An 11,758-nucleotide genomic window follows, 5' to 3' on the forward strand; every position below is an offset into this window, starting at 1 on the left:
TCGTTTCCATCACTTTCTAGAACCAGGAGGACAAAAGCAACTGGGGGACTTTTACTGACAGGCTTTGTCCCCCTTAGTGGAGGGCTCAGTTCAGAGAAGCAGCAAAAGTGAACAGGGTGTTGGCTCCTGAATGGAATAAAACCTAGGGGCTTCTCCCGCAGAAAACAGTTTATAAATGCAATATTTTATCCCCCTGAGACTTCCCCCACCCATCTCCATAGCTTCCACTGATTATGCCATAAATGGAGTAGATGACCAAAAAAGTCTAGGACATGAGGCTACTTCTCAGAACACCCTCTGCTTCTCGATAGCTCCTCTATTAGAGGAGCTCCATCTCATCTGGGTCAATTCTGTTTGGTTTTTCTCCTCCAACCAGTTCCCTTACTCCTCTCCTTTCATTTAAATAAAAGCCCTAAAGGAAGCTCTTTGCCGTGAAAACTCAAATTCTTGGTTTTTGATCCTTTCAGCCACGTTGAGTCAGCCAATAACATGGAGCAACTGGCCAGGGAAACCGAGGACTTCTCCAAACAAGCCCTATCCTTGGCGCGCAAGGCTCTGAGCGAAGGAGGCGGAAGCGGCAGGCTGGACGGCTCCGTGGTGCAAGGGCTTGTGGGAAAGTACGTTTCAACGGGTCCTCACACGGGCCAATATAATCCGCTCCCGCCCAGGGTTCAATGCAAACCACGTCTGAGGGGGTGCTGTGTTTCTTTAGAAGTACATCAATACCAAGAGGGATGAGAGGATGAGAGTATTACTTTGGAGGAAAACAGACGCCTTTAAGGCTGGAAGAAAAGGTTGATTAAGTAAACTTTGTGTTTTGATTGAGAGATTGTATATTTGGAGATACGGTCACCGTCTGTGGTGTTTAAAGGATGTGAGTACACTCATCTGATGGCATGGCTCAGATAAACATAATATATTCATATGATCAAGAATTGGGGAAAAAAAAATTAGGGAACTTGGGTTGAATTTTTCTGACCCAACCTGTATAAACTTTAAGGTCTCTGTTTAAACTGTGGAAAGGGACACATCTCGTCTGGTTCTTCCAATAATCCCGACTACATACTTTTAACAGGATGAATTTTTGCTTTTAATAAAAAAGAGTGAATTCTCAAAGTCCTTTTTCTTCACTCCCTGCAGATTGGAGAAAACCAAGTCTCTGGCCCAGCAGTTGTCAAGGGAGGTCACTCAAACTGACATTGAAGCAGATAGGTCTTATCAGCATAGTCTCCGCCTTCTCGATTCAGCATCTCAGCTTCAGGGGGTCAATGATCAGTCCTTTCAGGTAAGGACACCTAACCTACGCACTGATGTTCAGAAGAAGGGCCATAATGCTTTCTTCTCTGGGGGTTCCATTGAATCGTTCAATCATTCAGTTTTTTTCTCCATATTGACTTTCCTTGCTTTAGATTAGAAAGAGGATTAATTATCCTTGTTCTTAAACCCCAATCTTGGTCCCTGATAAGGCCATGGCTCACATCCTGAACCTATTCCTATTAGTGGATAAAAGTTTTCTATCTCTTTCCTAGTTCTGGGGACTGTTGAAACCTGTGGGAAATTATTATAGATAAAGTTTGATATTTACATTTGGGTCCAACCTATAGTGTATCTCTACGTATGGCCACTCAGAAGGCTTTTGTTTTTCTCAAAAGTTTGGCATTGTTTCTGTTATCTTCCCTTAATTATTGCAAATTTATTAGGTTAAGATTCAGCTTTCTACCTATGGCAAAAAGTACTCACAACGATTTCCACAAAAATTTTCCCATGTATATATAAACTAACATGTAAAATAATAATAAAAAAAATAAAGCAGGCCTAAGACCTGTTTGATGTTTGGGAGACCTGTTGCCTGACTTTCATGAGGAATATTGCCTCATTTCTGTTAGACTTTTGGCCTGGATAGTTGTTTTCAAACAATGATGGCAGGTGCTAGGAAGGCTGGTGTGACAACTGGTGAGCAGAAAGTAAGGCTCATTCATTTTTGGGGGCTCCCAGGTAGAAACGAAGAGGATCAGACAGAAAGCTGACTCTGTCTCAAGCCTGGTGACTAAGCGTGTGGATGAATTCAAGCGTGTGCAAAGCAATCTGGGAAACTGGGAAGAAGAAACCCGGAAGCTCTTACAGAATGGGAAGAATGGGAGACAGGTATCCTTTGTTAGTTCGTTCATTCAACAAACATGTATTGAAGGGCTACCATGTGAATTAATGCTGTAAGAAGAACCATCAAAAACTCTCGAAAGGTCATGATACTGCTGCTTATAGAGACCTTAATGTAATTAGCTCAGCTCCACCCACTGAGTCAGCCCTCAAATCTAGGAATAGGACTCAGGCCTACTGGACCTAATTTTGGTCTGGCTCTATCTACTAGCTTGGTTTCAGGAAGTATCTAGAGTTTAAAATTAGGATTTGCAAACTGTTCTTGTACCTGATAGGGGACTAGAGCTTGAGACTGTTCTCGATGCGGGATCCTATTGGGTCATTGCGTTATAGAGTTTGTGCTGCCCCAGATTGTGGAGCGGTTTGCTACAGCACCCTTAGACTCTTTGGCGAATCACAGCTCTCTGTTGTCATGAAGAGAAGTGTGTCAGAGTGAATATGCTGGCAGGAGGGCACTTCCTGGGTGTGTGTTACATTTACTCTAATCTTGTTCTGCCTGCCTATTTACAGAAATCAAATCAACTGCTTTCCCGTGCCAACCTTGCTAAAAGCAGAGCCCAAGAAGCACTAAGTATGGGCAATGCCACTTTTTATGAAGTTGAGAACATCTTAAAGAACCTCAGAGGTGAGTATTTCGTGGTTCAGATCACTTGAGTATTTTAAAGTTATAACCATGACTTTGGTTTATTTTGAATCTTTATAAATCTAAGTGACAGGTACATTGGGGTATTTAATAGACACTTAATAAATATCTTTCTAAAGAAAAACATTTTAAAATATTTGATGTAGTAGAAAGAATTGAACTAAATGTCAAAAGGCTTGAGTTCTGATCTCTACTCAGCCATATGACTGGACTGAGCTGGCTGTGTGACCCTAGGTAAGTCACTAGCCTTTCTAGATTCTAACGTTCCCCTCTGGAGAAATTTGAACTAAATGACCTCTAAGGTTCCTCACAGATTCAATATCCCACTACCATACAGATAATTCTCTTTTCTTTTCCTCCCTCCCCCTCTCTCTTTCTTCCTTTCCCTCTCTTTCTCTCTCCCTCCCTCCATCCATCCCTCTTTCTTCCCTTCCTTCCTCCCTCCCTCCCTCCCTCCCTCCTATCTTCCTTCCTTCCTTCCTTTCTCTCCTTCCTTCCTTCCTCCCTCCCTCCCCCCTTTCTTTTTTCTTTCTTCCTTCTTTCTTTCTTTCTTTTCTTTCTTCCTTCCTTCCTTTCTTTCTTTCCTTTTCCTTCTTTCTTTCTTTCTTTTTTCCGTTCTTTCTTTCTTTCTTTCTTTCTTTCTTTCTTTCTTTCTTTCTTTCTTTTCTTTCCTCTTTCTTTTGCCTGGTTGGTTCCAATATATTGACAGAACCAGTGAGGTTGCTTTGTGGTAATAATAAAGCAAGCTTTGTCATAGCATCTAGATTCCAGGTAATCCGGGTTTATGCCTTGTAGAGATTTGGTTAAAGTTTCAGTCTTCTTCACTAAAAAGAAAAAATAAACATTCCTAAGTCTTAGGATTTTCTTCACAGAAAGTACCTCTCTACCCATTCTGTCCAATCCCCAGCTATTGCCATTGGCAGCTTAGGGATTAAGGCTCTGGCTTGAAACTTTGGGCTTCAAAGATTCCACCTGCTTCTGATTCACTTTGGGGTTCACTTTTGCAATGATGGGGGCCCAGGGCAGGCTGATTGTTGATGGTTAGTTCAGTGCCTCCTTTAAGATGCTTTCTCCTGGACAAGAAAGAGTAATAGCCACAACTTTCCACACTCTCACCACCTGGGCAGTATTAACACTCTTTCTGGAATTTTTCTTAAAAACCTCAGCCACTTTCATCTTCCGTTGGAAGCTAATTTTCAACTTTACGGCAATGTTTTCTTATCTGCATTTCAGAGTTTGACCTGCAGGTTGAAGACAGAAAAGCAGAAGCTGAAGAGGCCATGAAGAGACTCTCCTACATCAGCCAGAAGGTTGCAGATGCCAGCGACAAGACCAAGCGAGCGGAAACAGCCCTGGGCGGTGCTGCTGCTGACGCCCAGAGGGCAAAGAACGCAGCCGGGGAAGCCCTGGAGATCACCGGCAACATAGAACAGGTAAAGGGACATCAAGGTGCAGGTTGGTGGGAGCAGCTCCAAACACAAGGGTAATGTTCAGGGAGCAAGAGCGCTGGGCTCATGTTGACCTGTAGGGTTCTGTTATGGTCCACGGCGGCCCTAGAGCCACTTGGCTGACCCTCTTGTTGATTGGTTCACAGGGCTATCATTGGCTGAGCACTGCTGCCCCATGCCCACCATTTTCAGCTCCCTTTTTGGACAACACCATGAGAAGAACCATCCAAGACTGTTGTTTATATAGACTATTGTATTAGTTTCCTGGAGTTGCTCTCACAAAGTACCATGGACTGTGTGGCTTAAAACAACAAGAATTTCTTCTCTCACAGTTCTGGAGGCTAGATGTCTGAGACCAAGGTGTCAGCAGAGCCACACTCTCTCCAAGACTCTGGGTAGAAACCTCCCTTGCCTCTTCCTAGTTTCCCGTGGTGGCTGTCAGTCCTTTGTGTTCCTTGGTTTGCAGCGACTTTACTCCAGTCCCTGCCTCTGTCATCACATGGAGCTCTTCTTCCTGGGTGTCTCCAACTCTTCTTATAAGGACGCTAGTCATGTTGGCTTAGGGGCCCACTCTACTCCAATATGACTTTATCTTAACTAATTACATATGCAACAACCCTATTTCCAAATTAGGTCACATTCTGAGGTACTGAGGTTTAGAATTTCAACATATCCTTTTGGGGGACACAGTTCAACTTGTAGCAACTATACCAGTGTTTTGAGTCAAGATTATGAAATTCTGGAGTTCTGGATCCCTTGACCCTATGTTCTATGTCTAAGCTCCACTTACTCATTTTTCTCTTTCCTTCCATTCTGTGCCAGCACTGTGCTTGGTGCTGGGGATACGGACATGGGAAAGACCCAGTCCTTCTCTTCAGAGAGCATTCAGTGTAATGGGAAAGGACAGGCTAGTTACACTTACACCCCATATGTTAAGTGCTACAGTAGAAAGAGTGCTTCTCAGCTGGACGAGAGCTTCGTAGTTCTTATTTAAGCATGACTTCTAGAAAGCTTAAGCAACTCTAGAAAGCCCAGAGGGAACTCTTGATATCTAGACTGTGTGGCCTCACCCTTGGACCACTTGGTAACTTCCAAAAGTCATCTCAAATCTTAGGTCCCTTGAGGGTAGAGACCAATTTCCTGTGCTTCTCTTCACATGGCTTCTAGTACAGAGGCATCTGTGTAACTTGATGCCTAATAATAGCTTATTGGTAAAGATATTGATAAGATTCATTCATCCTAATAAAAACAAAACTCAAAGCTATAGCCCATTCATTCTCTGCACCCCAAACTCAACTGTCTTGGGGAGTAAAGCCATTCAAAAGATGTCAGCAGCAAAGAAACATGACAGAGAGTGAGATGAGTTTCTCAGCCTCTGGGTTTTCCCGACTGGTTCCTGTTTCACGCACCATTTGGTGAGCTTAACCTGAGAGGGAAGCAGCGTCTCAGGGCTGATCATCCTCGTCCCTGGAGACATACCCCCAAATTAACTTGTTTGAGGCAGAGCTTGGGGAAGGGTGTGTCCCCAAGTCTGACTCTCTCATTGTTCATCTCACTCCATCAGGGCCTGGCTGCAGCTGTATTTTTTCTGCAGTTGTCTTTGGGATGTTTTTGTGCCTTACCCCTCTCTCTCCTTCCGTCCCTGGCTCCTTTTCTTCTCCCAGGAGATGGGGAGTCTGAACTTGGAGGCCAACGTGACAGCAGATGGAGCCTTGGCCATGGAGAAGGGACTGGCCACTCTCAAGAGTGAGATGAGGGAAGTGGAAGGAGAGCTGGCAAGGAAGGAGCGGGAGTTCGGCACAGATACAGATGCAGTGCAGACGGTAAGTTCCCGTGGCTTTCCAGCAGAGAGCACTTTAACCTTGTCAGCGTGGGAACACCCTTGCAAAATGGGCTTGTGTTTATGTTTTCCTCAGGTTATCGCAGAAGCCCAAAGAGTTGATAACAGAGCCAAGAATGCTGGAGTTACGATCCAAGACACACTCAACACATTGGACGGCATCCTACACCTAATAGGTATGTGGAGTATCCACAACCTTCCAGGCCATGTTTCAGGGCTTCTCCCGATGAGTGGGAGTCTCAACTTTCCTTTAGGGTATCAGGAAATTTGCTTTGTTTCCAGGCCCAGATACTTCAGGGCCTGGAAACTTCTTTACATTTGTGGGACTCTGTTTTACCATCTCTAAGATGGGTCACCTGAACACCTACCTATTGCCCTTGGAGGTGAAAATCTGTAGGTCAAAGAACTGGGTGTATGTAGGGAAGGAATATTGAGGCTCAGAGAGGTTAATAATGTCCTGCAGACCACACAGTAAATTGTGGAGGCAGGATTCGAGCTTCACAGTGAAAAAAGAATACTGCACAGTTTGACAGTCCTGATGAGGATTCTGACCTTGATCCTGAGAACTTAGTAGACAGTGTCAAGCAGAGGGATGACATTGTTGCTGTACATTTTGGAAAGATCACTGGGGCAGCTGAGTGGAGGAGAGTTTGAAGGTGGGTTAGACAAGAGGCAGGATGAGATCGTTCAGGAGGCAGTTGAAATAACTGAGGGGAAGTCATAGAGCACTGAGGAAGTAGGAGTGGTGAGGGGGAAGATTCTCCCAGTCTGTGAGGTCAAGAATCACCCGCCAATTCTGTTGCTTGTCCCTCCCAACCACAGTTACACCTCGCTGTGACGGGTTGTGGAAACTTGAGCTGCCAGGTAGATGACCCCAAAGAAATGTCAAGGTGGTAGGCCCATGAGATACTGCAGAATTTTAGGATAAAATAGATCTGATGGCACCGTGTGGCAGCAGCTCAGGTTTCCTCACAGAATCCCACCCAAAAGAAAACTCACATACATTAAAATTACGGGCTTGGGTAGAACTGATATCAAACACTTATTGGCCTGTTTCATCAAGCCTGGACTGCAGCATATATGGAATTAGGGATTCAGTCAGAGATTCCAGCAACATTCAGGAGAACCTCTTTTTTTTTTTTTTAAATTATTTATTTATGTATTTATTTTTGGCTGTGTTGGGTCTTCGTTTCTGTGCTAGGGCTTTCTCTAGTTGCGGCAAGTGGGGGCCACTCTTCATTGCGGTGTGCGGGCCTCTTCACTATCGCGGCCTCTCTTGTTGCGGAGCACAGGCTCCAGACGCGCAGGCTCAGTAATTGTGGCCCACGGGGCCCAGCTGCTCCGCGGCATGTGGGATCTTCCCAGACCAGGGCTCGAACCCGTGTCCCCTGCATTGGCAGGCAGATTCTCAACCACTGAGCCACGAGGGAAGCCCCCAGGAGAACCTCTTTAAAACCGGAATTTTCTGTGGAGTGTCATCATCACCCCGAGAGACCAATATTGTCTGTGTTGTTATCCTGACAGGTTTGCTTTGTGATCCAATGAGCCCCAAAGAGTAAAAGACGCTCTAAGGGTAAAAAATAAATAAATAAATAAACCCTCCCCAGTGGAGAGTTTAGTGATTTTGCTTAGTGTTCTGAAAAAGGCAATGAAACTAACAGGGCCTTTAAAGAGAAAGTGAGAGCGTGGGGAGAGAGGCTGGATGGGAACTGTCAAACATTTACTGTGTGACAGGCTCTATGCCAGGTTTTTCGTGGTGGAAGATCATTTAAGTCTTTTAAAGGTCCTATAAAGTAAGTTTTATTATTATTATTGTTATTAAAATTTATTTATTTTATTTATTTTTGGCTGCATTGGGTCTTCATTGCTGCGCATGGCCTTTCTCTAGTTGCGGCGAGCGGGGGCTACTCTTCATTGTGGTGCTCGGGCTTCTCATTGTGGTGGCTTCTCTTGTTGCAGAGCACGCGCTCTAGGTGCGTGGGCTCAGTAGTTGTGGCTCGCGGGCTCTAGAGCGCAGGCTCAGTAGTAGTGGCGCACGGGCTTAGCTGCTCTGTGGCACGTGGTATTTTCCTGAACCAGGGCTCGAACCCGTGCCCCCTCCATTGGCAGGCGGATTCTTAACCACTGCACCACTAGGGAAACCCCAAGTTTTATTATTTTTATTATTTTATTTCACAGAGGAGTAAACGGAAGCTCAGGGAGTTTAATACTGTCCCACCGGTCACATAGTAAGTTGTGGAGGCAGGATTCTAACCGAGGTCTCTGTCTCCAGTGTTCCTGCTGTTTTCGAGAAGCTCATGCTGCCTCCCCATGGACATTCTGTCCCCAAGCTTGCTTCACTTTCCCTGCATGTTGTAGCACCCTAAATTCTGGAATTCTCCCTTGTCCGCAGGTGAAGGACTGATCCACTGGATCAACATTTTTTTGTAGTGCTGTTTCTACTCTGTTTGCTCTCCTGAGTCCCAGAGCAATAACAATTTAATCTCTCTAGTTGTGATAAACTTCTGCAGTCAAATGCTATCACTGCACCTGACCTTGAGTTTGAATTGACTAAGGACCACTCAGACCTTTTCAAACCAAATGGGTCTGGCCAGGTGCCCTTCATGCTGACATTAGTGTCAGATTGTTTATGGGTGAAACATATCTGAACAAATGTGACCACATTTCATATTGGAAATAAACTAATATCTAGCCAGATTCCCACTGTTTCAGGCCAGAATGAAGTCTTACATCATTTCATAACAGCTGGAATTCATCCCTCAAATAGCAAAGCACACCTTGGCCTCTCTAAACCCTGAAGCCCAGCCAGTTCCTAAAGGTCTTCTAATAGAAAACAGCAAGAGATTTCCTAAGGGTTGTTCAGAAAGCAGAATTTGGAGTTGATGCTGATGTTAGGCATGAGCTGAGTTGGGCAGACACCTTGAGCAGTATTCAGTCCCTATGACCTTCAGCCTTCATCTTTTCAGAGCAGGAGCTGTTGCCTCTAACATGAAAACAGAAATCCAAGCTTCATCTTGCTGAACTAAAGAGTCCAGAGGCTTAAACTGGGCTGTTCAAAACCCAATAATGAGGCTCGTGCTCTCAGAATTTCTTCTAGATTATTTCTAATTTAAAATAAGCCTTTCAAATGCACAGCATACTATTTGCTCTGGGCAAGTGAAAATGGAAATTAGTTAAAGTTACAGAAGGGCCTGCATATGTTCAAGGAGATCTAACCACGGCTTTTTCCTCTGTTAACTCCTTTCTTGTTTCCTAAAATAGACCAGCCTGGCAGTATGGATGAAGAGGGGCTGATCTTATTGGAGCAGAAGCTTTTCCGAGCCAAGGCCCAGATCAACAGTCAGCTGCGGCCGTTGATGTCAAAGCTGGAGGAGAGGGCAAGCTCTCAGAGGGGCCACCTCCGTTCGCTGGAGACAAGCATAGATGGGATTCTGGCTGATGTGAAGAACCTGGAGAACATTAGGGACAACCTGCCCCCAGGCTGCTACAATACCCAGGCTCTTGAGCAGCACTGAAGCTGCCTTCGCGATTTCTCAACTGAGGTTCTTGGGATAGAAACCTCAGGCTCAGGAGCCATCTCATGTGGGTGGGGTGGGATGGGGACATGTGAACATGTTGAATGGGTGCGCTCAGGTCAACTGAGCCTGGTCCCGTCCTTGAGACCTTGGCCAGATAAATGTCTTATTGTATCAGTGTGATGCTCTTTGCTTCCTGGTTCAGGGTAATGAGGCAAATGGCACTGGGTATGAGACTCATCAAGGGCCTGGACCCCAGGGGGTAGACTGGATGGAAGGACAAACTGCACAGGCAGATGTTTGTCTCAGAGTAGTCATAAACCGAGTCCTGGAGTATGGACAAGTGCTGCTGGGTTGTAGACAGCTTATCCTTTGAGAATGTGACCAAAGGGAAAATCTTTTGACTTTGCCAACACCTAAAATTCTTCCTAACGTCAGAACAGAGAGTGAATCCCAGTCATGCCTTGGTCAGTAAAATCCTACTGCCTCATGGTGTCCAACATGTTCTTGTTGATCAAAGTTCTTCCCACTTATCACCCAGGCCATACACACTTACTCCACTTTCAAGCTGGAGGAAGTGAGCAGTGACGGAGTGAGGAGCTGTTAGGCTGGCCCCTTTGGAGCGTTGGTACCCTGCCACCTTCGAGTTCCTCTGGGCCTGGAAGTGACCTCCTTTCCCCTGATGATGGCAGGAAACTTAGAGACTACGTTTTTATTAAAGCATTTCCTATCAGCCAAGCAAACATTGGGAAAGTATTTACTTTGGGGTTTCAAAGTGATGTAAAAATGTAGCTTGGGCACTGAAAGAGGTGCAAGTATTCAAGAAGATTTATTAGTCCTAATTCAATGCCATTTTTCAAACACTAAAAATTATATGCCTCTATGTGGTTTGTTCTCTCTCTTCTGATACCAGACGATGTTCCTATTTATACTTGAGCTGGGTAGAGTCCATCCTTCCTTCCATCCATCCTTACAACATATATTTATTGTACCTATTGTGTGCCAGGGGCTGGGGTACAGTGGTGTCATTGTCTCTGTCCTCATAGAGTTGATTGAATAGTGAGGAAGACAGACCTTGAAAAAAATTTAAACTTACAAATCCTGTTTATTACAAGTGGTGTTTATTGCAATAACCCCATGGTTTGCAACCTGCTTTTCTCAACAGAACATGTGTTGCAAGACATCCCACGGGGGCACTTGGATTTCGGTAAATAGCTGAAATGGCTCTGGGTTGTGCATACTTCTTTGCATTTCAGCTGTCACTCTGCCCCTTTCCTCCACTGATTGCAACACATTGTTGAGTCATAACACCAGTGGGAATTTCTGGAAAAACCAGAAGCACTTCCAACCTCGGCTCAGAAGGCTTTGGTGCTGCCTCACCTCTGTATTTCCTTGGCTTTTCATGGACATGTTTTTAAATAAAGAACAATTCTTAGATGCCTGTGGCCAGTTTCTAATTTGTTAAACTCTAAGCTTAAGGTGTAGGTACCAAAGCAATGAGAACAAAGAATGCTTCAGAAAGAGCAATGAGCCCTAGAATTAACATCTGTAATTCCTTTTTCTGAGCATCTTGTTTTGCCCTTTCCAACCATGCGCACACTTTATGAGATTTAACTGGTGCTGTCTTCTAAGCATAAAGGAGGATTTATTTCTGGAACAACCTGAGCAGGGTGGGGGTGATCATCAATATTTTTGTCTTTTTTTGCATCAGCTCTAAAATAAAGGTAAAATCAACAGTTTGTGGTACATTATCCTGCGTTTTAATAAACTAAAATTTAATAAATTAAGATCCTGAATTGGCCATCTACCCAAGTGGCTGAGGAAAGGATTCTGCTTCTGCCTACACTGACCCCCCCCCAAATTCTGACTGATCTGATCACTATGCTTTACCTTCTCTGAAAGTGCATTTTTAATACTGCCTTGGAATACGCAATCACATATGTTACAAATTCGCTTACATTAACTACTATCTCACACAGACCTAAAAATATGCATAACTCCCTCACGACAGACTTTCTTCTTGCTCTCATGGCATACTGGATGTGGAGAAAGTTGGCACAGTAGCCTTCCACATAGTCATTTCCAGAGGCCCTACCACCATGTGACTTCTCAGGTTGCCCTCTGCACCATCTCCATTCCAGGGGGTGGAGAGGAA

At 44.6% G+C, this 11,758-nt stretch overlaps 1 protein-coding gene across 1 annotated transcript in view; it reads left to right on the forward strand.

Annotated features, from left to right (window-relative positions):
• LAMC2 (laminin subunit gamma 2) overlaps nt 1-11,273 on the forward strand; it is a 70,340-nt gene extending 59,067 nt beyond the window's left edge. The window contains exons 16-23 of the mRNA XM_007175197.2: nt 468-617; nt 1,141-1,285; nt 1,996-2,145; nt 2,668-2,782; nt 4,034-4,233; nt 5,913-6,071; nt 6,165-6,264; nt 9,350-11,273. Coding sequence (XP_007175259.2) covers nt 468-617; nt 1,141-1,285; nt 1,996-2,145; nt 2,668-2,782; nt 4,034-4,233; nt 5,913-6,071; nt 6,165-6,264; nt 9,350-9,603 — 1,273 coding nt within the window. The 3' untranslated portion in view covers nt 9,604-11,273. The remainder of the gene's footprint in view (nt 1-467; nt 618-1,140; nt 1,286-1,995; nt 2,146-2,667; nt 2,783-4,033; nt 4,234-5,912; nt 6,072-6,164; nt 6,265-9,349) is intronic.
• The last annotated feature ends 485 nt before the right edge of the window (nt 11,274-11,758 follow it).

This window comes from Balaenoptera acutorostrata, chromosome 1, assembly GCF_949987535.1.
Source record: "Balaenoptera acutorostrata chromosome 1, mBalAcu1.1, whole genome shotgun sequence".
Lineage (NCBI taxonomy): Eukaryota > Metazoa > Chordata > Mammalia > Artiodactyla > Balaenopteridae > Balaenoptera > Balaenoptera acutorostrata.